The sequence below is a fragment of the Diceros bicornis genome, chromosome 4 (assembly GCF_020826845.1).
Source record: "Diceros bicornis minor isolate mBicDic1 chromosome 4, mDicBic1.mat.cur, whole genome shotgun sequence".
Taxonomy (NCBI): Eukaryota; Metazoa; Chordata; class Mammalia; order Perissodactyla; family Rhinocerotidae; genus Diceros; species Diceros bicornis.
The window spans coordinates 92,135,046-92,161,544 of record NC_080743.1 but is presented as its reverse complement, the minus strand read 5'-3'; the positions used below and the strand labels follow the sequence as shown (position 1 = coordinate 92,161,544).

At 35.0% G+C, this 26,499-nt stretch overlaps 1 protein-coding gene and 1 pseudogene across 3 annotated transcripts in view; one reads left to right on the top strand and one right to left on the bottom strand.

The window, feature by feature from the left end:
- RABGAP1L (RAB GTPase activating protein 1 like) overlaps positions 1–26,499 on the top strand; it is a 689,292-nt gene that overhangs the window by 50,849 nt on the left and 611,944 nt on the right. For 2 of the 3 annotated variants that reach the window (XM_058540017.1, XM_058540019.1), the window contains exon 2: positions 25,296–25,466. In XM_058540017.1, the coding sequence (XP_058396000.1) occupies positions 25,329–25,466 (138 nt within the window). In that variant the 5' untranslated portion in view covers positions 25,296–25,328. The remainder of the gene's footprint in view (positions 1–25,295; positions 25,467–26,499) is intronic. The other variant, XM_058540018.1, reaches the window with a different exon arrangement.
- On the bottom strand, positions 17,618–18,147 carry LOC131404878 (actin-related protein 2/3 complex subunit 3-like; annotated as a pseudogene).

Genomic DNA, 26,499 nt, shown 5'->3' with positions numbered 1-26,499 from the left:
TTGGGACACTGACAGGTCTTGGCAAACCCTCAACAACTGGGAGCTATTGGAAGTAAAATAGGCTGCTTGAACAATCACAAAGGTTGAAGAGACAACCAAGAGCTAAGGCAAGATTGACAATAAGGTTCATCTACGTGAGGCCACTCCTTTAAGACTGGAAGAGGTGGCTCTTTCATCTAATACATAGAAACAAACAGAGTCAAATAAAATGAGAAAATAGAAGAATATATTGTAAATAAAAGAATGAGATAAAAATCTCAGGAAAAAACCTTAATGAAATGAAGGTAAGTAATTTATCTGATAAAGAATTCAAAGTAGTGATCATAAAGATGCTCATCAAACTTGGAAGAATGGATGAACACAATGAGAACTTAAACAAAGAGAAAATATAAGAAAGTACCAAATAGAAGTCATAGAGCTGAAGAATACAATAACTGAACTGAAAAATACACTAGAAGGTTTCAACATCAGACTAGATGAAGCGCAAGAAAGAATCAATGAACTCGAAGACGGGGCAATGGAACTCACCCATTCAGAGCAGCAAAAAGAAAAAAGAATGAAAAAAAGTGAAGATACCATAATGCATTCATAAGACAACACAAGATAACAATGAGCAGACTAACATTTATATTATAGGGGTCCCAGAAGGAGAAGAGAGAGATAAAGGGGCAGAAAACGTATTTGAAAAATTAATGGCTGAAGACTTCTCTAACTTGAGGAAGAAAACAGATATCCAGATCCAGGAAGCCCAGAGAGTTCCAGAAAAGATGAACCCAAAGGGACCCACACCAAGACACATTATAATTAAAATGTCAAAAGTTAAAAACAGAGAATCTTAAAAGCAGCAAGTTAATATTGTTATATACAAGGGATCTCCCATAAGACTATCAGCATATTTTTCAGCAGAAGCTTTGCAGGTTAGAAGGGAGTGGCACGATCTATTCAAAGTGCTGAAAGAAAAGAACTTGCAACCAAGAATACTCCACCTGGCAAAGTTATCATTCAGAATTGAAGGAGAGATAAAGAGTTTTCCGGACAAGCAAAAGCTAGAGTTCATCACCACTAAACCGGCCTTATAAGAAATGTTAAAGGTACTTTTTTAAGCTGAAAAGAAAGGATGCTAATTAGTAACAAGAAAACATATGAAAGTATTAATCTTACTTGTAAAGGTAACTGTGCAGTGAAAGTAGTGGATTAATCACTTATAAAGCCAGTATGAAGGTTCAAAGTTTCTCTAAGTTCTCACCAGTATGAAGGTTCTCTTTGTTTAAGTTCTCACAAAAATAGTAAAAATAACTATAACTACAATAATTAAAGGGATACACAAGATAAAAAGATATAAAGTGTGACATCAAAAACATAAAAGGTGGAGGGGGAGAGTAAAAATGTAGAGCTTTAGAATTTGTTCTAACTTAAATTATCAACTTAAAATAGATTGTTGTAAATATAGGTTGTTTGTAAGCCTCATGGTAACCATAAAGCAAAATCTTATAGTAGATAACAAAAAGGTAATGAGAAAGGAATCTAAGCATACTACTAAAGAAAGTCATCCAACCACAAAGGAAGAGAGCAAGAGAAGAAGAAAGGAACAGAGAGGAACTACAAAACAGCCAGGAAACAGTTAACAAAGTGGCAATAAATCCATACCTGTAAATAATTACTTTAAATGTAAATGGATTAAATTCTCCAATAAAAAGACATAGAGTGGCTAAATGGATTAAAAACAAGACCCATCTATATACTCCTTACAAGAGACTCACTTCAGATGTAAAGACACACACAGACTGAAAGTGAAGGGATGGAAAAATATGTTCCATGCAAGTGGAAACCTCTCAAACTTGCCCACACTGAGCCTCTAGCAATTCATCAATTACAGTTCAAGTTTTCTTACCCCAGCACTGGTTCCTGTCGAGGTTTCTGCTTCAGTGGGTTGTGATGCTGTGTATTCACCTGTTGATCTCTTCAGTTTTGGGGGCAGCAGTTTGCCCTGTCACTTCACTTCTCTTTTGGAGCTAAGAAAAGTTGTTGATTTTTTTGTTTGTGCAGCTTTTTACTTGTTAGGATGGAGTGGCAACTTCAAGCTCCTTACATGTGGACTGGAAACTGGAAGTTCAGCTTTACTTTTGTGTTTTTGTTTACATTAAAGAGATTGTATTTTTTTGCCTATGTTTGTTGATGTCTTTTTGTCCTTATAATGAGTACAGTGCAGAATGCTTGCAGATTTTTATGCTGAGTTGTTTGGTTTTATTTTCATCATCCATCTAGCTGTATGTTCTTGGAATTTTATTCTTTTTTACTGTTGCCTTATTTCTCTTGTCTTCTGTTGTAAATATCAATAGATTATGATTCTTAATTCCCCACCCAAGTGATAAATAAAGATGATATACATTTTCTTTTTATTCAACTAATGGTTACATACTTGTTCTTTATTTATTTTAATTTTTTGTTTATTGCAGTAACATTGGTTTATAACATTGTATAAATTTCAGGTGTACATCATTATACTTCTATTTCTGCATAGATTACATCATGTTCACCACCCAAATACTAATTACAACCCATCACCACACACATGTGCCGAATTATCCCTTTCGCCCTCCTCCCTCCCCTCTTCCCCTCTGGTAACCACCAATCCAATCTCTGTCTCTATGTGTTTGTTTATTGTTGTTATTATCTACTACTTAATGAAGGAAATCATACGGTATCATACTTGTTCTTTAAAAACATATTTGAAACAAAACGTTTTCTTTCATTTTCAATACAGAGATTCAAAATGTAGTTGATTCCTGTTATTTGCAGTAGTTATATTCTGTATAGTTCCTGCAAACACTGAAGTATTGCTCCTAGGGGACATACAGAGTTAGCTTTCTGTGAGCCTCTAGTTACAACATTTTCATCAACTGATGAGTACATACCTTGTTTTATGTGCGTTTCTGTTTCAAGACACCTTATTTAATATATGTGTTTAACTCCTGGCTGAAGGAAGCTTATCTAACACACATTTTCTTCATACAGCACATCACAGTTTTCTTGTGCTTAAGAACACTAGACAGCACTTCAGCACTATGCTTGGAGGCCTTTTAAATAGTGAAATCACCAACAAAAAGCACAAAAGTGTAAAAAACATGGCACTAAATAGACTGTGAAAAGGACACTTGTTTACAGTATGAGATCTGAAACACGAGTGTTACCTTGTTCAGCCTCTGCTGGGAACATGTGTTGGGTGACTCAAATTTTTGGCTGCACTGTGCGTGTCTGCAAATGACTGTAAAAATGCTGTAGATATTGATTTTGGGATTACAAATAAATTTTAGTAGGTGAATTCACAAATACAGAATCTGTGATTCATAAGGATCAACTGTATCTGTTGACTCTGAAAGTGAGAAATTTAACACATGTAAATGTATATCTATTTTTTTCTTTCTTATAAGGATTTTTGTTGATATTGTAGTATTTTGACCCAAGTTATTTTTTAGTGTTTAAAATCAAGTGTTTCCGGATTTTTTTACATATACTTTAGATTTTGTAATTATATCAACAACAGTTATTTTGACTTAGTACAGTGTAATTGATTTTATTGTTCACTTTTTGTTTTTTATCAACTAACTTCCCTGTCCTTAAGTGTGTGTTTGTTTTTAAATTTTGATTCTTCTCTTGTTAACCTGGAATATATATTTGGGTAATTATTTTCAGGAAGAGTGTATTATATGAGTGAGCTATTTTGAGTTCTTGTCCAGTTGAGGAGGGCTTGATTTTGTAGATGCATAGGTATGAGGTTCTTGGGTTTTGATCTTTCTATTTCTCCTGGTTAAAGTTTAAGGATTGCTTCATTATAATTTGGCTTTTAGTTTTCCAGAGGAAAGGGTTAAATCTGAGATGAACATTTTTCCCCCGACCCTCCCCACATTTCTCCTCTCTTTTTCTTTTTGTAGTTAATTCTTTTTTGCTCCTTGTTTTTCTATAGGATTTCTTTTTAATTTTTATTTATTTATTTATTTTTCCCCCAAAGCCCCAGTAGATAGTTGTACATCATAGCTGCACATCCTTCTAGTTGCTGTATGTGGGACGCGGCCTCAGCATGGCCGGAGAAGCGGTGCGTCGGTGCGCGCCTGGGATCCGAACCCGGGCTGCCAGCAGCGGAGCGCGCGCACTTAAGCGCTAAGCCATGGGGCCGGCCCTCTATAGGATTTTTAAAAAACATTTTAATAGGCTATATCTAGATATTAGCATGTTCTTAAGTTAATTTTTCCTTCTATACTCAAAATATTTAGATGTCTAGATTCAGGTTTTCCTTCAACTTAGAAAAATTTTAGTCTAATTTTTTTTGAGGGACATAATATAGTGGTTAAGATTATAAACTGAGGAGCTGGATTACTTGGTTTCCAATTCCTGCTCTGCTACTAGTGTCTTTGGGCAAGGTTCTTAACTTTGTTGTGCCTCAGTTTACTTATCTGTAAAATGGAGCTAATAATAGACTTATTTGAAGGTAGAATTAAAAGTTTATATGTAAAGTGCTAAGAATAGTACCTGGTATAGTGTAAGAATTATTATCATCATTATAGGCTTCAGTATTACTGTTCTCCCTTCAGTTCTCTGTTTTCTTCTTCTGGCATTATTTTTTTTTAATTTGTATTGCCTCTTTTGGATCTGATCTCCATATTTCTCTTACCTCAGCATTTATATTTCTTAATCCTTTTATCCTGTCTGGGACAAATTTTTGCGTTTTTATCTTCTTTCTTTATTAATTTGATCTACTGAAGTATGTAATCTGCTGGCTAGAGTAGATACATCTGTTGTGGTTTTTCCTTTGGTAATTATCCGCAATTTCTCCTAATCTTAGATGGTTGCCCCTTCATAACTTCCTGCTCTACTTTCCTGCATGTAATTCTTTCTTGAATTGTCCTGAGTACATCAATTAGAAACTTTATAAGCATGTTTTTCTGTATCTTATAGTAAATCTATTCCAGAAGAAATTTGCTTTTCTTTCTTCAGTCTGGTGTCCATAATTCGAACTGTGCTAACTTTTTGGATGTGAAGTTTTTTTCCTGCTCATTTTTATAGTGTAAGGTATCTGTTAGCCTAATATTGGTCGTAGCATAAGATAGAATTTGAGATGTGTTACAGGAGATGGATGTGGAGCAAACTAAAACTTTAAATAAAATGAAGGTAGGTGATACTGGAAAAGCCCCTGCACTGACTAATCCAGGATTCACAGTATCATTGAAAAGAACCATAAATGATAATCGCTGCTATGTATTCACCTTTTTTTAACGTGCCAGGCAGTATGCCAAGTGCTTTTGCGTGCATTCTATCATTTCATCTTTCCCTGTAACTCTAAGGTAGATATTATTATTTCTCCTATTTTAAACTTGATGAAGTTGAAGTTTAGAGAGATTTACTTACCTAAGGTCATAAAGCTTGTAAATTGTGGAGGTAGGATTAAACCCAGGTGTGAGTGTGTCTGACTCCTGTGGTTGGTGGGGGCTTAATGGTTAAGGCTTTAATGGCCTGCATTGTCAGTATCTCAAAGAGCTTGAACTCTTGTAAGTAGGTTTAGTCCCCAACTCAAACTCTGCCCCATCTCACCCATGGTGGTCAGTGGGAGATATGTTTAGATCCCTCTTGGTGAAAAAATTCCTCAATGCTCCACTTAATATACTTTGAAAAACCATAGAATTTGTTCCCTTCTTAATTTGTTCCCTTCTGTTGCTCATTCACAAATAAGCCCTCTGATGCGCACAGATAACCCCTTTCAATGCCATGTTGCTTGATTATCTATTCCTTATGCGTAACACAGTACTGCTGATCTCTTGCTTTTAAAAAATCTGTTGTGGTTTATGTTATACTATATAGATACTCTTGAAGTTCTGGGCAGGTGATTGGCACCTTTTCCTGGAGAGCAGAGAACCTCATTTTATATGAATATACTTTCAGTGTTTGCCGTGATACCTGTCACAGAGGATATACCTAATAAATAATTGGTTAGATGAATACTGTATAAATTAAATTAGATAAGAAGATTTCATAGCATAAGACCTCCAGGATGGGCATATTTAAAATGGTTGGATGTGTATATCACAGTCAGCTAGGAACTTTTTTCAAAGCACAGATACTTATTATGACTTGTCCTCTTTCCCTTCTCCCTATCCATGGGATGTTTGGGGTTCTTTTGCCTGCCCTTGAGAATCACTGTTCTAAGGTGTTGAGTGTATTTGGAGACTATAAAATCGTTGAATAGTTCCTGATAAATAATTGCTGCTTTTCTTGACATTTAGATATTTGTGCTGTAATGATTAAAATGTCTAAATCTCTAATATATATGGTTTAGATCTTGTTTATAACACACAGAGAAAGGCCTTTTAAGAGTTCCATGAAGTAATAAACACATTATTGTCTGGTTCATTATGGAGTTATTCACTGTACTAAGCCCATCCCACAATGATATTGCAGATTGGGATAATAATTTTGGCTTTTAGAGCGGGAGAGATACAATAAATCATCCCTAGATTCAGGGACTTGACTTAATGAGAGCAAATTAAAAACAGGTGAATTTTTAACTCTTTGAAATCTGGCGTAGTATTTTGATTTATTAAGATGATTGTTTAGGGCCAGCCCCGTGGCTTAGCGGTTAAGTGTGCGCGCTCCGCTGCTGGGATCCGAACCCGGGCCGCACCGACACACCGCTTCTCCGGCCATGCTGAGGCTGCGTCCTACATACAGCAACTAGAAGGATGTGCAGCTATGACGTACAACTGTCTACTGGGGCTTTGGGGGAAAAAATAAATAAATAAAATTAAAAAAAAAATAAGATGATTGTTTAGGTTACATGAAAATAAGTCTTTCCAAAATGAAAATATTTATAGTAATCAAAAAGGAAATGAGATTTTCTGATCAGCAGTAGGGTGTATTGCACTGTACTGGGAATTAATGGCATAAAAGTAATATTTTAAAATGCATATTAGTAAGCAAATTAAAAAAAAATTTAATGCCTTCAATATAAACACTTAAAATTGTGGGACATATCAGACCTGAATTTCAGGTTATTCTACCTACTTGACCAATAGGGTCTTGAGTCACATATATCAGTGGAGGGAATTTTTTTCATATATTTTTCCTCTATTCCAAAGCATTCTCTTTTTAAAGATCAGTAGTTCTGTTAATTAGTTCCTTAATAGTGTATTCCTCCATTATTGTGGGAGCCAATTTAATCTCTCTTTCTCTTGTTTATTTTTTTTTTGTCTTTTGCAAATCTTAACTCATAGGGCAAAGTTTATTTTTGGTTTCTATGACTCTAAAATCCATGCTGAAGGTCCAGTCTGGGCATTTTTTTTCTCTAAAGAGAAACTAAAAGTAATTAAAATAGTTGTACATTCATTGTTTTTATTAAGAATTTGAGATTGTGTGGCAAGTAAGAGTAAGAGGCAAGAGAATATCAAACTAAAATAGATACTTGAGATGTTTTTATATAAGCTCTCATGTAGGTGGTAGCTAACCATCTGGTATTCCTAGAATGTGAAATACACCTGTCATGTTTACTCTTTGGCAAATTACCAGAGTCACCTGGCATAAATAACAGTCTCTATTCCTGATTGGAAAATTTTATACCTTTTTGTACTTGATTTAGTCCATTAGATTTTTATCTCCAGTTACTTGAATATGAATTAAAACAAACAAACATTTATCTATACATGAGCTAGATGGGTGGCTCTCAAAAAATTGTTTTTGACCATAACCCCACAAGCTAATATCATTTTTCTAGACTAGATTTCATCATCTGGGGAGATTTTTGAAACTGCTTCCAGAAGTAGTACAAGTTATGTTTTAAAGCATACAAATTTTGTTATATCTGGTTTATACTACCTTTGTACTTCTAAGATTTAAATTTTCTATGCCTTTAAAATTTTTTTGCTTACTTGATCTTTCTGGGATTGAGGTAGTATTTCCTGCTATATTTGTTTGCTAGTCACACTGATCTTTGTATTTCTAATAATTAAGCTGCAGTGTTATTTGGTACCTAAAATTTCAGCCATGTTCTCTTGTCCCTGTTGATTATAATTTGTATTTATATAAATGACCTTTATAGAATAAAGTATAGAGCCTTTTATCTTGAAAAAAGATGAAAAGTCTTTTCAATGTGTTCCCATTCTGTTCTGGTCATCCAAATCTGAGATCACTGTGGGTATCGCTTTGCATGTCATTTTTCTTTGACTCTGAAGGAGCTGCTCACTTTGGTCATTAATTTTTGTTTTAATCTGCTCTTGTCATTATGGTAGTTTATAGGAACTGTTCCTTATTCTTTCATCATTTATTTATCTTATTTAGGTGTCACATAACGTGCTAGATGCTAAAGAAAATATAGGCTTTTGTTTTTATTTATTTTTTTAAAATTTACTTTCCATGCTATTGTTACTTTGCTTTTTTATTGTTTTTATGTGGCAAGTTTCAAACATATAAAATCAGGGCAAATGATATAAGTATTTCTATGACCTTTTACCAACTTCAGCAATTATTAAGTGATGACCAATCTAGTTTTTTCTGTGTCTACCCCAGATTATATGAAGCAAATCTCAGACATCGTATCATTTAATTTGTAACTATTTTACTATGTATTGCTAAAAGACAAGGACTCTCTCCTAAAGATAGCACCATCCTCACAGTCTGAAAAATATCAGCAATAATTTCTTAATATGATTGACTATCTAGTCAGTGTTCTCGTTTTCCTTGCACAAATGAGAAATTTGATAAGGAGGTCTCTAACGTTAATTTTATTTCACTCTGTCTTCCTTTAAAAGTTACCTCATTATAACATAAACCCTTGGAGGTTCTGTATAATGTCAAGAGTGTATGCTGGTTAGTTACCCAATGAAAGAAACCATCAGTGCTCTTATCATGTTCCTTTAGAGGCAAAGTCCTGATCAGGCTGTGTGGTACTAGATGGCTACTTGAATTTTAGGAACTTTGAGTTTACTCATCTTGGATATTCATTCATTCATTCATTTATTCAGCAAATATTTACGTGTCTGCTATATGCAAGGCATTCTTCTAGGTGCTTGGGTTACATCAGTGAATAAAACAAAGATCCTTGCCTTTGAGGATGTTACATTCTAGTGGGAGAGACAGACAACAAACAGTAAATATAATACAAAAGTAAATTAGATTGTATGTTAGAAAATAAGTGTTCTGGAAAAAAGAGTAAGTAGAGCAGGATAAAGGGGTATTGGAAGTTGGTGGGGAAGCAGTATTAGATAAGGTAATCAAGGTAGGTTTCTCAAGAGAATGAGATTTCAGCAAAGATATGAATAGGGGACTAAAAGTGTGGTCAGCCAAGCAGATATCTGGGAGAAGAGTGTTCTGTTTTGGAACAGCTGGAGCAAGTATGCCAGGATTGTTTGAGAGAAAGCACGGAGATCGTTTTAGATGGAGCTAAGTCAACAAGGGGGAGAGTTGTAAGAAATAAGTCACAAAGGTAAGGTAAAATGGGGTGAGGGTAGTAGTAAAGAGGGGTAAGTTTGTAGAGGCATATTGTACAGGCCTGTAATGGCTTTGAAGGTCATTTGGCTTTTATTATGAGTGAAATAGGGGAGCCATTGGAGGGTTTGATCAGAGGACTGACAAGCTAAATTAAAAGGATCATTCTGACTGCATTTGAAAGTAGACCATAGGGGAGCAAGTAAAGAAGCAGAGACACTAGTTAGGAGGCTTTTAGAATAATCTAGGTAAGAGATGATGGTGGCTGGGACTGGGGAGTGGCAGTGGAGGTGGTGAGAAATGGATGATTTCTGGATATAATTTGAAGGTAGAGCCAAAGGAATTTGCTGACATTGTAGGCGTAAGGTGAGAGAGAAGGAGAGAGAGAGTTTGAGAAAGGAGAAAAAGAGAGGAGTAGCAGGACTAATATTTTTGTCCAGAGTAACTAGAAGGATGGAGTTGCCATCAACTGAGTTGAGAAAGTATGCAGGAAGGTGTGTGGGGTTAGGGGTGGGTAGGTTGGGGAAAGATTGGAAATATGATTTTTAAATGGGTTGAGTTTGAAATGTGCCTTAGATAGCCAGTTGGAGAAGACAGTCTTATAACTGCGTCTGTCAAAGAATAAGTGTTCAACATCAGCAACAATAGTGAATGCTTGTTAAAAAAATTAACTGAATTCTCTGTGAGTAACATTAGAGACCCTGTGGCTCTAATATTCCCATCTCTGCCCTCAGTATGGCAGCAAGTTTATTGTGGCTTGTGACCCAGGTTTCAAAAATATGACAGATAGGAAGATGGACATAAACATGCAGATTTAGCAACATGAGAAACTGTCAATTTTGGATTCCTGATGCTTTGTATATTTATCACACTTTTCCTGTTTAAAACATCAGAAAGCATTTAAAAACATCCTTTAGATGGGATATTCAATAGAAATGGTTATGAGGCCGTTGAATAATTTGCTCTTCTAACTATATAAAGTACCTTTGGATTTTGTTTGCTTTGTGAGAGTAAAAACTTGTAAAGTAGAAAAATCTAGCACTAGAACAATTTTTACTTTATTTTACCATTAACAGTGACTGAGTATAGTTTATAGTTTTAACTCAGTGAGACCTTCTTCCCCTTTGCTTTTGTAGACACGTGACATTGTATAATTTCATAGAAACTACTTATGAAATTTTAGGTGTATGTCATAATGTTTCCTAAATATTAGCTTCTTCAGATTATTCTTGATGTTTTTATTTTTGTTTTTGTTTATTTTTATGCAACAGAATTTGGAAGTCCTTTTTTTAGGATTTAAAAACTTTTCATGTTTCTTAACTTTCCTCGTAAGCATCCTGCTGAATCATTTTACTGGAAAGATTAGGAAGTAGTCTTAAACAAAGGCTCTTCTTTGAATAAATTCTACCAAATCAAGGAAAAATGCCTTTTCTTGAAAAATTTGAAAGATTTTCATGAATTCTAACTCTTTTATATGGATCATTATTTCTCTAGAACTGGGCAGATATAAATGCATACACGCATACAAACATACATGCACACTGTATGCCAAGAAGCTTTGAGTACCATATATTTGAATTTCTTCTGATGGGCTAAAAGGTGTTAAGTCAGGCATATCTCAGAAATACTCAGTGTTTACTAACCAATCTCAGAAATACTCAGTGTTTACTAACAAGAAATACTGGTTTACTAACCCAGAAGGCTCTGTGCTTCAAAGACAGAAGTCAGATCTTTGCTCGTAGGCTTTAATAGGAAAATAAAAATCAATCAATAAAAAAAATCATTTGACTTCTTTTCTTTAGTTGTGTTGATGCTGTATCTTCTTGGGCAATGACCGAGGCTCCCCTGGCTGCTGATCTTGTGTGGATCAAATAATTGAAGTACTGGATTTTTTTCCTCTTGACCATATGCTTGTACCTGCAGGGCACAAAGCTGATTATTAGTCTTAAGCCAAGTTTATGGAACTCTGAATTGTATAGCTGACAATCCTTGGTTTTCCAGACAAGAAGTGACTATATGATGTATATAATTTTATCAACCTTACTCTTGAATAGATTGCATATATAATTATAGCAAAAAAACCAAGAGAAAAATATAGAGCTAAAGTCAGTCCTCATTAAAAATTTTGAGTATGTTTATTTTCATTTATATTATTGCCTAGGAGATACTGCTGAGTAGGCTTTTCTAAACTACAGTATAATGCATGGGTCAGCGTTTTACACAACTGAGTATACCTAGAGTTGAATATTAGTATTAGAAGGATAGCCTATTGAGGTACATTTTAATTCAGTGAAATCTAAATAATAATTATAGAAATCATGGATTTTTTAGGTAATAGTTGAAGAACCATATCGATATCTCCTTGAGAGATTGATTTGTTAGTGTTAGCTTTTGCTGGTTTTTATTTACTCTAAAGATAGTATAATAATCCTGAAGAAATTTAAAAATAGGTCACTGAATTAGTCAGCTGTTGTGGTAATGCTATATAACAATGCTGAAATGTTTTATGGCTTACAACAAACATAGTTTTTTAACTCATGGTTCTGTGGTTCTGTGAGGGAGACTCTACTTATGGCTGTGGATTGCATTCAGGTCTTTTTCACATGCTGTGTTTTGAGTCCATTGGCTTCTTGGGACATGTTCTTCTCATGACAGATAGCAGAAGCTTAAGAGACCAAGTCAAATAACTGTAGCACAAATAACTCAAGTTTTGTTTATTGATATTCCATTGACCAAAGCAAATTACATGGTTAAGTTCAAAATTGGGCAGGGAAATATTTTGCTCCACTTACTCTGATGGGAGGTATTACCAAGTCCATGGCAAGGGGCATAAATGTACAATTCTATAATAGGGAGGAACTAAAAAACTGGTAATAATAATCTGATCTACCACAGTCACTGATAAATCTTACCAACTTAGTATAAATTTTTAAATAAAATTGTTTTCCTGTATTGCATTCTATTTTTGTGACATAGGAATATTATGTAGCAACAATCATAAAGTGTCTACCATTTAAAATTCCTCTTTGTCCTATGGTAGCTTCCTATTTTGGTTATAAACGTTCTTATATTGCCTTTTAAACCATCCTTTGACTGTTAGTAACACTTGTATTATCCTTTTTTTCCCCCAGTAATTATTTCAAGTAAGTCTTTTCTCTACCTTTTTTCCTTTCTTTCATCACATCCACTATATTGTTTATCTAGGAAATTATTCTCAACTTTTCAGATTCTCTCTTATTCCTTCATCTAGATTTCTGTTCTCATCTGTACTATATGAAACCATATGGCCATCTACAACCTATTAAACATATCTTGTATGTCTTTTTGCCAGTATATAATTATATTAGGTCTTGTTAGGCTTCACATAACAGAAACTCAATTTAAATTAGCGTATGCAAAAAGAATTTATTGGAAGGGATATTTCATACAATTAAAGGAACCATAGATTTACCAAAACCGAGGATGGGAACAGGTAGAGCTTGGCCTCAGGAATGACTCGAAGAAAGTGATATGACTCAATTAAGACTCGCTTGCTTGTCTGTGTTTAGGATTTACTTCTCTCTCTCACGGCATACTGGCCTTTTTCATATGGGGGAAAACATGACCACCAACAATTCCCAGTTCACATCTTAAAAGTTTCTGCTCTAGGAGAAACACTGTCATGATGAGCTCTCTGGTAACCAGTCCAAAAATCTTAGGTGTTGAGTTAATTGGTCTTGTTTGGTGTCAGTGTCCACCTTTGGATCTGTTTGGCTATGGGGTTGAGGTTTCTAAAAAAGCCATGTGATTTGAGTAGAGGGAAGGCTTATTCTCAGGAAAAAAGGCTTGGAGATTATTGCTGGACAAATAAAAATAGATGTCCACTAAAGTAATGTGCATTAATAAGGTCCTTTTGTGCCCTTTTCGGGGGCAGGGACATACTTGCATACATACATACTCGTGTGGCTTTTGCCTGAGAACTAGAATGGTAGATGGACTGTTTAGTAAACAGAGGTCATGGTAGTTTTTACCAGGACTGGCTTAGTTCTTCAAAGCACAGAAGAATTATGGTTGGTAACTGTTATTCTAAATTATTCATGTACATTTTATTATTGTAAATTAAGAATATTTCCTGTTTTCACCATTGTAATGGGTCTACTATAGTCATTCTAATTCTTATGCCTAATAGTCCTCCCAGCCTATCCAATTTTGACTCACACTCGTATTTTCAGTTTTCTATTTTAGTTCAAGAGCCACTTGAAAATGAATAGGTGCAAACACATAATCTAAAAGCAAGAAGCAGGCTAACCACATTTGGCACAGAAAGAAATTGGACCATGTGCACCATGATTTTATACTTCTGAATGTGTCTGGTTATTTTGGGAAGAAGACAGCTTCCAGTTAGACTTTGCTGAATGTTGTTATGCTGTTTCTAGTATAGGTGAAAATTGTAGTTTTAGGCCTCCAAGTGAGATGTTAATTTAGATATCATATCATATCATATCATTTGACAAAAATGATATGGCATTGTAGTAAGAATTAAAAGCTATTTCACTTGGTAGAATTGGTAGAATTGCTATAGGTGTGGGGGATAAGTCTGTGTTTAAGTGATTCAGTTCAATCAAAAATATTTATTGAGTTCCTTTGGGTTCAGAGCAGGGGAGAAGGGGGTGAATAGAAGAAACAAATATCAGATTTTCTGTAGCATTGATAAGTTTTCTGCCTCTTATTCTCATATAGCTTCAAAATACCTTAAAAATAAAAATATTTATGCCTGGACTATACTTCCCAGTTTATTTTTGTTTTTTCTTTTGGTACCTGAAGAGACATAAAGATCTTTTGTCGGATTTTACATCCTAATTTTTGGATTTTAATAGGGCAGCCTTTTAAATGCTTTTAAAAGCAGTTTTGCTTTCATGCACTGCTCTGTTTTACATACTGAGTTGAAATGGATGTATTAGTCTTGAGTTCACAGAACAGCGAGCTCCGTATTATTTAAGAGACTCCTGGAAATTTTCCAACTCCGGTTTCTTTTGATCTGAAATAATAGCAGATTGCCATACATAAAGAGAAAGTTACATTTTGCTTAGCATACTGCTGCATAATAGTAGACTTAGTAAATTATATTTTGAATTGACTTGTTGAAGTGGAATTCTTCTACAAATCACCTAAGAATGAGAATCTTAATATTTATTTATTTAGTGTGTGTGTGCGCGCGCGCGCGCAGAAGATCAGCCCTGAGCTAACATCCATGCCAATCCTCCTCTTTTTGCTGAGGGAAGACTGGGCCTGAGCTGACATCCCTGCCGATCTTCCTCCACTTTATATGGGAGGCCGCCACAGCATGGCCTGACAAGCGGTGCGTTGGTGCGCACCCGGGATCCGAACCCGGGCCGCCAGTAGTGGAGCGTGCGCACTTAACCAATGCACCACAGGGCCGGCCCCAAGAATGAGAATCTTAAGATTAAGTGACTTTAGAATCCATTCAGTCCAACTTCCTACTTGATGCCAGGAGTCCATCCTGCTGCATCCGAAATAATTGACTTATTTATTAAACAGATATTTATTAGCCCATATTATGTGTAGGCACTGTTCTGGGGGATGTGTTGGTGAAAAAAATAGAAATAGACATGGTCCCTGCCCTTGTGCAGATGGTTCAGCTTGTAGTTGAGTGCTCTGTCAGTTGGTCATTCAGTCTCAGCAAGTTATTTGTTTATTCTTTTTGGCAAGGAAGATTGAACCTGAGCTAACATCCGTTGCCAATATTCCTCTTTTTGCTGAGGAAGATTAGCCCTGAGCCACCGTCTGTGCCCATCTTCCTCTATTTTATTTATGGGAGGCCGCCACAACATGGCTTGATGAGCAGTGTGTAGATCCGCGCCTGGGATCTGAGCCAGCGGACCCCAGGCCACCGAAGCGGAGCGTGTGAACTTAACCACTATGCCACCAGGCTGGCCCTTCGGCATGTTATTTTTTGAATCTAAGTAGCTTTTAAGTTGGGAAGAATCAACATCTTAACAATATTGAGTTTTCTAATCCATGAACATTGAGTATCTCTCCATTTATTCAGATCTTCTTTAATTTCTTTCGTCAGCATTTTGTAGATTTCTACTTACAGATCCTATATATATTCTGTTAGATTTGTGTGTATTTAATTTTTTTGTGCTATTGTAAATGATATTGCTTTTTTAAAATTTCAAATTCCAGTTGTTCATTGTTTGTATGTAGAGAAGAAATTGACTTCTGTATATTGACCTTGCATCCTGTGACCTTCTTATGCCCACTTATTAGTTCTAGGAGTGTTTTTGTAGATTCTTTGGGATTTCCTACATAGATAATTAATTAAGTAATCGGTGAATAAAGACAGTTTTATTTCTTCCTTTTCAATCTATATACTTTTTATTTCTTATGATGTTGAATCAGATTGGTGGGAGTGGTCATCCTTAGGTTCCCAGTCTTAAGGGGAGAGTGTCCGGTCTCTCATAGTTAAGTATGTTGTTAGCTGTAGGTTTTTTGTAGATATTCTTTATCAAGTTGAGAAAGTTCCATTAATTGCTAGTTTGCTGCGAGTTTTTATCACGAATGGGTGTTGAATTTTGTCAAGTGCATTTTCTGCATCAATTGACATAGAATGAGTTAGGAAGTGTTTCCTTTCCTATTTTCTGGAAGAGGTTGTGGAGAATTGATATTATTTTTTCCTTAAATGGTAGAATTTGCCAGTAAAGCCGTCTATGTCTGGTACTTTTTTTTCTTTTTTTGTGGAAGGTTATTAATTATTGTTGGTTAAATTTCTTTAAAAATATAGGGCTATTCAGGTTGTCTATTTTTCCTGGTGTGAAATTGATACTTTGTTTCAAGGAACTAATTCTAGTTCATCTAAGTCACCAAATTTATGGGCATAGAATTGTTCGTAGTATTCCTTTATTACCCTTTTAATATCCAGGGGATTGGTAGTGATGACCTTTCTTTAATTTTTGATATTGGTAATTTGTGTTTTCTCTTGTTCTTGTGTAGCATGGCTAGAGGCTTATCAATTTTATCGATCTTTTCAAAGAACCATCTTTTTGTTTTTTTATTTTTCTGTATTGTTTTCCTGTTTCAATTTCATTGATTTTTTTTTATTATTATTTCTTTTCATTTGCTCTTCTTTTTCTAGTTTCCTAAGGTTCCTAAGGAAGCTTAGGTTATAGATTTTAGGTATTTTTTTCTTTTCTAGTATATACATTCAATGCAACAAATTTCTAAGTACTGCTCACTGCATCCCACAACTTTTGATGAGTTGTGTTTTCGTTTTCGTTTAGTTCAGTGTTTTAAAATTTCTCTTGAGTCATCGTCTTTGACTCATGGTTATTTAGAATTGTGTTTTTTAATTTCCAAATATTTGGGAATTTTTCAGCTGTCTTTCTGTTACTGATTTCTAGTTTAATTCTGTTATGGTTTGAGAACATATTTGTATGATTTTGTCTTTTAAAATTTGTCAAGGTGTATTTTATAGCCCAGAATATGGTCTCCCTTGGTGAATGTTGCCTGTGAGCTTGAGAAGAAAGTGTATTCTTCTGTTGTTAGAAGGAGTATTTTATAAATGTCACATCAAGTTGACTGATACTGCTATTCAGGTCATCTTTCTCCTTACTAATTTTCTGCCTGCTTCATCTGTCAAGTTCAGAGAGGGATACTGAAGTCTCCAACTATAGTAGTAGATTTGTCTATTTCTCCTTTCAGTTCTCTCATTTTTCCCTCATCTATTTTGATGCTCTGTCGTCAGGTGTATACTTGTTTAGGATTGTTATGTCTTCTTGGAGAATTGACCCCTTTATCATTATAAAATACCCCTCTTAATCTCCGTTAATCTTTCTAGTTCTGAAATCTGCTTTGTCTAAAATCAATATAGCTATTCTAGCTTTCTCTTTTATTTTTTTTGAATGTTAGAAATTTCTTTATTACTTATTATTAAGCACCAACTTAATATGCAAAAAATTTCAAGTCACACTTCCACAACCCACTCTCCCCTCCTATACCCAAATTCTTGATAAAGAGCTTTTCAAGTAAAGACATGCTTTCTTCTCTCTTCTGTATAAAACTTTATCAAATAAAAGCAAAGGACTGTATATATTTACATGCTGTAAAATGCTGCCTGTAGCTTTGAAGACATTGTCTACCCAGGCTCCATTTACTGTCCAGGTCCTGAAAGACTCTTGTTCATGAACTATCTCTTTGCAAAGCAAGTCTACCACTTACTAGGTTTATCATTCTGAGGGTCAAAAACTTTTTCACAAAATCTCAGTCTCTTGCCTTAGCTGCTGTAAGGAGACTCTCAACTCTTCATCTTTCTGCTTGTTTGCAGGTTTGGCATAAATTGCATTAAGTGGAAAATGAGGCTTTCCAAGAAGAGGAAAATTGGTAATTTCCAGTGTATACATTTCTCTCTTACCCTTGCTTTTGGAATTGTACTTTTGGAGTTTCTTGAGACACTTAGAAATGTAGAGTTACATATATCAAGTTCCTATCAGCTTCATTCTTAATTTCATAGTTTTTGAAGAAGACGTTAACCTTGAAGTAATAGATAGCTTCAACTACAATATCTGTATCTTTTTTCTCTCTGGGGGCAGGTCCTTCGAACTGACTTTCAGTAATTAATAGTGCTGTGTTTCCTATGGGTTTGGTATCGGGGTCTATGAGAGAAGAGCAGTAAGCTGGCATCTTCATGGTTCCCGGCTTTCAACCCTGATGAGGAAGATTGGGTTAGAGTATGGTACTTCTGGTCTTCTAGATTTCTTTTGATTGGTGTTAGCATGGCATATCTTTCTCCATCCTTTTCCTTTTGACCTATCTGAGCCTCTATATTTAAAGTGCATTTCTTGTACGTAATATATAGTTTGGTCTTGTTTTCTTATCCACTCTGACAATTTCTGTCTTTTGGTTGATATTTTTAGAACATTCATATTAAAGTGATTATTGATATAGTTGGATTAAGGTGTACCATGTTTCTGTTTTCTATTCATTGCATTTACTTTTAGCTTCCTTTTTTTTCTTTATCTATTTTCTCTGGTTTTAATTGAGCATTTTATATGATTCCAGTTTAGCTCTTCTCTTAGTGTGTCAATTATACTTCTTAAAATTTCTTTTAATGATTGTTTTAGAGTTTGCTGTATATATATATATATTTTTTTTTTTGACTAATCTAAGTCCACTTCAAATGATATAGCTTGCTTATAACCCATATATGTGTAATGCCTTATAACAGGACATTTCCAATTCCTCCATCTTCTCCTTTTGCCATTGCTGTTATTCATTTACTTTATCTATGTGCTATAATTATCCAATACATCTACTATTAGAGCTTTAAACAGTTATCTTTTACATATCTTCTTCCATACTCTTCCTTTTATTTATGTAGATCCAAGTTTTTTACTGTACAATTTTCCTTCTGCCTGAAGAACTTCTTTTAACATTTCTTTCAGGGCAGGTCTGCTGGCAATGAATTTCATCAGTTTCGCTTGTCTGAAAAAATCTTTATTTTTCCTTCTGTTTTATCTGGATTTAGAATACTAGACTGGTGGTTTTTTGTGTCTACACTGTAAATGTTTACATTTTAAACACTCTCTTCTGCCTCTGTGGTTTTTGATAAAAAGTCCACTATAATTCTTATCTTTGTTTCTCTGTGGGTAAGGTGTTTTTCCCCTCTGTCTTTTAAGATTTTCTCTTTGTTTTTGGTTTTGTGCAGTTTGAATATGATATGACTCAGTGCATTTTTTTCCCTCAGATATATCGTTTTTGGTGTTTTCTGAGTTTGTTGAAACAGTGGTTGGTGTTTGTTATTAATTTTGGAAAATCCTTGGGTATTATTACTTTAAATGTTTCTCCTGCTGTGTCCCTTCTTTCTTCTCCTTCTGGAATTCATCTTGTACCTTTGGGTATTATCCCCCAGTTCTTGGATATTCTGTTCTGTTTTTTTCCTTCTCTGCAGTGTGAATATGATATGCCTAGGTGCATTTTTGTCCCCTGTGTGTATCATTTTTGGTGTTTTCTGAGCTTCCTGGATCTGTGGTTTGGAATCTGTCATTAATTTTGTTAAAATTCTTGGCCATTATTACTTCAACTATTTCTTTTTCTTCATTCTTTCTTCTCCTTCTTAAATTCCAGTTGTGTGCATGTTACACCTTTTGGTGGACAGAGAGTTTTTTATCATAAATGGATGTTGTATCTTGTCAAATGCCTTCTTTGCATCGATTGAGATCACCATGTGGTTTTTATTCTTTGTTTTGCTGATGTGTTGTATCACATTGATTGATTTGCGGATGTTGAACCATCCCTGCATCCGTGGTATAAATCCCACTTGATTTTGTTGATTTTTCAACAAAATGGGTATAGAAGGAAAGTACCTCAACATAATAAAGCTATTTATGACAAACCCACAGCCAACATCATACTCAACGGGGAAAGGCTGAAAGCCATTCCTCTGAGAACAGGAATGAGACAAGGCTGCCCACTCTCACCACTCTTAGTCAACATAGTACTGGAGGTTTTGGCCAGAGCAGTTAGGCAAGAAAAAGGAATAAAAATAATCCAAATAGGCAACGAAGAAGTGAAACTCTCACTATTTGCAGATGACATGATTTTATACATAGAAAACCCTAAAGAATCCATTGGATTCCAACTATTAGAAATAATCAACAACTACAGTGAAGTCGCAGGGTACAAAATCAATCTACAAAAATCAGTTGCATTTCTGTATGCTAATAATGAACTAACAGAAAGACAGCTCAAAAAGATAATACCATGTACAATTGCATCAAAACGAATAAAATATCTAGGAATAAATCTTACCAAGGAGGTGAAAGACCTATACAATGAAAGCTACAAGACATTATTGAGCGAAATCAATGATGACATAAAGAAATGGAAAGACGTCCCATACACATGGATTGGAAGAATAAACATAGTTAAAATGTCCATACTACCTAAAGCAATCTACAGATTCAATGCAATCCCAATCAGAATTCCGATGACATTCTTCACGGAAATAGAAAAAAGAATACTGAAATTCTTATGAGGCAACAAAAGACCCCGAATAGCTAAAGCAATCCTAAGAAAGAGGAACAAAGCCGGAGGCATCACAATCCCTGACTCCAAAACATACTACCAAGCAATAGTAGTCAAAACAGCATGGTACTGGTACAAAAACAGACATACAGATCAACGGAACAGAATTGAAAGCCCAGAAATAAAACCACACATATACGAACAGCTAATATTCGACAAAGTAGCTAAGAACATACAATGGAGAAAGGAAAGTCTCTTCAATAAATGGTGTTGGGAAAACTGGACAGCCACATGCAAAGGAATGAAAGTGGACCATCTGCTATTGCCATTCACAAAAATTAACTCAAAATGCATCAAAGACCTGAAACTATAAAACTCGTAGAAGAAAATATAGGCAATACACTATTTGACATTGGTCATAAAGGAATCTTTTTGGATGACACGCCTACCCAGACTAGGGAAACTAAAGAAAAAATAAGCAAGTGGGACTTCATCAGATTAAAGAGCTTCTACAAGACAAATGAAACCAGACTCAAGATAAACAGATAACCCACCAGCTGGGAGAAAATATTTGCAAAACATATATCTGACAAGGGGTTAATCTCCATAATATATAAAGAACTCACACAACTGAACAACAGAAAAACAAACAACCTGATCAAAAAAGGGGCAGAGGAAATGAACAGACACTTCTCCAAAGAAGATATACAGATGACCTATATAGATGGCCAATAGGCACGTGAAAAGATGTTCAGCATCACTAATCATCAGGGAAATACAGATCAAAACGACACTAAGATATCACCTCACGCCGATTAGAATGGCTATAATCACCAAGACAAAAAACAACAAATGTTGGAGAGGATGTGGAGAAACAGGAACCTTCATACACAGCTGGTGGGAATGTAAACTGGTGCAGCCTGTATGGAAAACGGTATGGAGATTCCTCAAAGAATTAAAAATAGAAATACCCTATGATCCAGCTATCCCACTACTGGGAATCTATCCAACGAACCTGAAATCAACAATCCAAAGAGGCTTATGCACCCCTATGTTCATTGCATCATTATTCACCATAGCCAAGAAGTGGAAGCAACCCAAGTGTCCCTCGACTGATGATTGGATCAAGAAGATGTGGTATATACATACAATGGAATACTACTCAGCCATAAAAAAAGACAAAATCATCCCATTTGTGACAACATGGATGGGCCTAGAGGGTATTATGTTAAGTGAAATAAGCCAGAAAGAGAAAGACAAACACTGTATGATCTGATTCATATATGGAATATAAACCAACACATGGACAGAGAAAACTGTATTGTGGTTACCAGGGGCAGTGGGGGTAGAGGGTGGGCACAAGGGGTGAAGGGAGACATATATATGGTGATGGACAAACAAAAATGTACAACCAAAAATTTCACCATGTTATAAACTATTAAAACATCAATTAAAAAAATGGACATCTTATTTGAGTTGAGCATCCATTAGTATTCATTAACATGTCAGTTCAGAGTTAACTATCAGGTTAACTATCACTTATCTAAGAAGAATGCTTTGGGGGAAGAGACAGATAAGTTTTCATGGAAGAGAGGTGTGGAGAAGGTTCATTGTGCATAGTGATGTTCTGTTGAGCAGATACCCTGGGTCTCAAGGAACAGAGGAGGAGCCTTTCAGGGACAGTATAATATAGTGGTTCAGAACTTATACTCTGAAGTCAAACTACCTGGTTTGAATCCTGGCTCCACATTTGTTATTTGTGAGAACTTTAGGCTGATTGGTGCTTTTGACAACAATTTGTTCAACACGTTTATTGAATATCTACTTTGTACTAGGTACTACACTAGACATGGCTATTTTCTGGTAAACAAAACAGAGTTGGGATTGGGAAGGGGACTTATTTAGATAGCCTTAGCAGTAAGGGTGGCCTCAGGCTTCTCTGCCTTCCTTTCCATATCTCATCTCATACTACTCTTTCCCATACTCATTATGCTCTAGCTATCATGGCCTCCTTTCTGTTGCTCAATAAGGCTTTTCTTACATCTGGGCTTTTGTATTTGCTATTTCTTCTACTTGGAATTCTTTCTCACTAGTTCTTTCCATGGCTTACTCATTGAGTCCAAATGTCAACTGTGTCTATATTGCCTCCTGCCTTCTTCATCACCTTTTATAGTACTTATTCCAGTATGTGATCCTGATTTGTTTTCTTCTATATTATTTATCTCTTCCATAAGAATGTTAGCTCTAGGAAGACCGGGATTGCATTGGTCTTACTCATCATTTAGTCACCAGTTCCCATTATAGTTTCTAGCACATATTAGGGACTCATTAAATATTTGTTGAATGGATGAATGAAAGCTGATACCTGTAGGAATCAGCCATATAAAGGTAGGAGGCGAGAGCTAAGACCTTAAAATGGGAAAACACTTTCTGTGTTTAAAGAGCTGTACTGATAAAGGGATGAGGCAGGAGTGCGTTGGGCCTTGTAAGTCCTGGCAAGGAGTTTGGGTTTTGTTTGAATTTTAGTGAAAAGATTTTAGTTTAGATTTTTAATGTAATCCAATTTATTTTCCAAAAGATTTTTGGCAGCTCTGTGAAGAGTGGATTAGGGAGGAGAAGACTGGAGGTAGGACATGGGTTAGGAGACTTTTATAGTAGATGAATACATTTGCTTGGATTAGGTTGGTAAAAATGGACATGGGGAAAGATGGAATTGATGTGGGGTTTATTTTGGAGGTGGGCCTGACATGACTTGCTGATGTAAGGAATGAAGAAGTAGAGATGAATCAAGGGTGATCTCCAGATTTCTTGTTTGAGCAACTTGGTAAAAGGTGGTATTATCTATTTAAAAGGGAAATCGGAATGAGAACAAGTTTGGAGGAGACATTAGGAATTGCATTTGGGTTACATTTAAGATACTGATAAGAATTCCACCTGGAAATATCAAGCAGAGAGTTGGATTCCAAATCAGGAATTTAGAGGAGACATTTGGGTTGGGATAGAAATTTGGGAGACTGTCAGCATATAGATGGTATTTAAATCCAGGGCAGTGAGAGATATTACTTAGAGTATGTGGCAAGGAATCTGAAAAAGTCTCAAGACTTGAACTTGGAGAATTTCCAACGTTTAGATGTCAAATGGAGGAGTGGAACTGAAAAGGTCTTGGGGAAGGATTGGCCACAGAAAGAACACCTGGAATGTGTGGTGTCTTGGCAATCAAGGACACATGGGACAGCATGGAAGGATAAACACGTGGCTTCCAATGCATACTGCATTTTCAGAAACGTATACTATGCAAAATGAGAAAAACCTTTAAAGGACAGATGAATGTGCTTGAAGAGTTTTAAAAAGGAAGGATATTAACATTCTTAACAGAAATAAATGATGGCTAGCTAATTACATTAGCCTAGGAGTATAATTATTCTTTGTTTTTATATTATTAGAAATTTTGATTTATGATAAAGTTGGAAGTAATTAATTTTTTAAAGTGTGGCTTGAAGCTGGAAGTAAATCTTTTTTTTTTCACCAGGAGTAATGGTGTTAGTGTCACCTAATGGCAAAATGAGATATTGCATTCATATTTATGTGAGGCCATGAACAAAGTGCCTTTTTCTCTTAGAAAGAGAAAAAGAACATTTCTGGAGGGATTTTAGGCATGGATCAGTAGATTTACCATAGTTACAAGGTCCTGTGTTCTTTAGCTCTGGCCTACTTGTCCTACCCCTGTGTTACATTTATCCCTTTGGTCATTGAGCAGATTGTTTAATATATGGTTCTTTTTTTTCTTTCAGGTTTCAGCTCAAATATTTTTCTTTCAGAGTCCTTTCCTACTACCTTACTTAAACTTGTCCCTACACTCCTTACAGCAACTCTTTGTCACATTAACCTATTTTGTTTTCTTTATAGCCTTTAGAGTGATTTAGAATTACTTTATTTGCTTACTTGCTTCTTTCCTCGCTAGGTCTTTACTCCAGGAGAGCAGGCAACTTGTCTGCTTTATTCATTTGTGTAACTCCAGTGCTGAGTATAGTGTCTGTTATGTAGTATACATGTTGAGTTAAAATTAGTTGTGTGAATATTTCAACTTCTGGAAGTGATAGAGAATGTTGAGTTTCTGTGGTGTAAAATAGAGATCTATCCGTAAAACAGAATTACGCGGTGTTTGATTACTGAAATATTGTTTGCTATATGAATGCAATGTGAAAGCTTTGGCCTTTTTTTTCCCTCCTGCTAATAAATGGTAATGTGTCTGGAAAAGAAAAGATGTTTGGCTTAGAGTGTTGAATTCTATATTAATTGGTAAACTAAAGTGACACAGAAAAAAAATTTTAAGGTACAATACTTGGTCTTGAGGAAATAAATTTTTGGAGGCATTTAGATTTAATTATAAAGTAATTTCAGTGAATGTATTTTTGTTTGTGTGTGAGTTTGTAGGTGCTTCTAGTATCATGCTTAATTATTTCCTCTATTTATTAAAAAGAACAAGAACAGTATTTCTAGGAGAAATATAGAGAGAGTCAAACAGTAGTAAATCTGTTTAGTTGAGATATAGGCGGTTTTGTGTTGTTTTTCAGGAAACAGTATGGGTCTTTTAGTCTGGAAGCTCAGGGTGAAGAGAGTACATTTCCATTATGTGGCCCAGTTCAAGAAGGTAGCCTCCCTAGTTTTGAGATAATTATCTAGCCAGCAGGATTCTTCTTCACATGAACCATTTTTAAAGGCCGAGGATTGATCAGGTTTGTGTTTTTAATCACTAGTTTTTTTGTGTATGTGTTTTTTAAAATAATCCCTGTGGTTTTAACCAGGTGGATATAGGAGAAGAAGTTTGCAGAACTGAAATGGAGGTCAGAGCTTCATTACAGAAGGTTAGTGGGTCATCAGATTCTGTGGCTACACGAAACAATGAAGAATTTGTTTTGGTTCCTCAGCATGCAGATGATACTGCTACAAAACATGACGACAAACCTGAACTGAAGGTATTTTTTTCTTTTCTACAAATGATACTACTTAACTTATTGTTTTTTTTAACTAGGTAAAACTTATTCCAGAGGCTAATTATATGGTTTGTGTATTTTTAAAGTCTTTTGCTTTTGGTTATTTATCTTTTAATTCAGAATTTTGGAAAGAAGGTATTAGAAGGGAAAAAAGAAGAGAAAGGATAATTGTTGAGTTAGACTTAATGATTAAATCTGACATAAATTTAATTTATCTGGACATTTTTGTCTCTCTTACTGCTGGCTTTTAAAAGTTACATAAATAGTTATGTTTTACTTTCACTTCAGAGACTTCTTTATGGTTTTTATGTTTTAAATCAGCTGAGAACATTCTAGTATGTGATTTAACAGTTGACTTGTCTGAATATTTTTTAAGTATATGTCATACTTTTAGTAGTTGAGTTTTTATGTGGATATGGTCCTTTTTCTTTTTCATTTTTATGTTGCCTTTCCTAACTCAAAGGAAAAGAATCATACAAACCCAGGTATACATGCGTGAGAATTGCATAACCACCCTCTAGAAACAGGAATAGAGAAGTTAGTCAAAAGTGCTACATATTGTTTATGACTTTTATTTAATAGTAACTGTGGCATCAAAACTATATTAGTATATCAATCTAATAAATATTAATCTAATAAAATTTTATAAAAATCAGATTATTAAATAACCATTTTACATTATATTGAGGGTATATAGTTTTGTAATTTTATTACAATAATCAATGGCCTTATTTAAATTTATTCAAATATGTATTTAAATAAATGAGTTTATTCAAATATCTGTATGTTAATATTAATGTGTTTAAGACATCATTTATTTACTTAGGCTTTGTGTTTCACCTGCTTTTAAGAAAAAGATGAGTCAACTTAAATGTAAGGAAATTAACAATACTCCTTTTGGCAGCTAGCAAGCAAAATTTCTAAAGAAATCAGAAATATGTTTATGCTATGATAACAAGAAAAATGGCCTTTTAAATGATATTTACAGTAGGCACTGTCTGTTTAAGCTTATCAG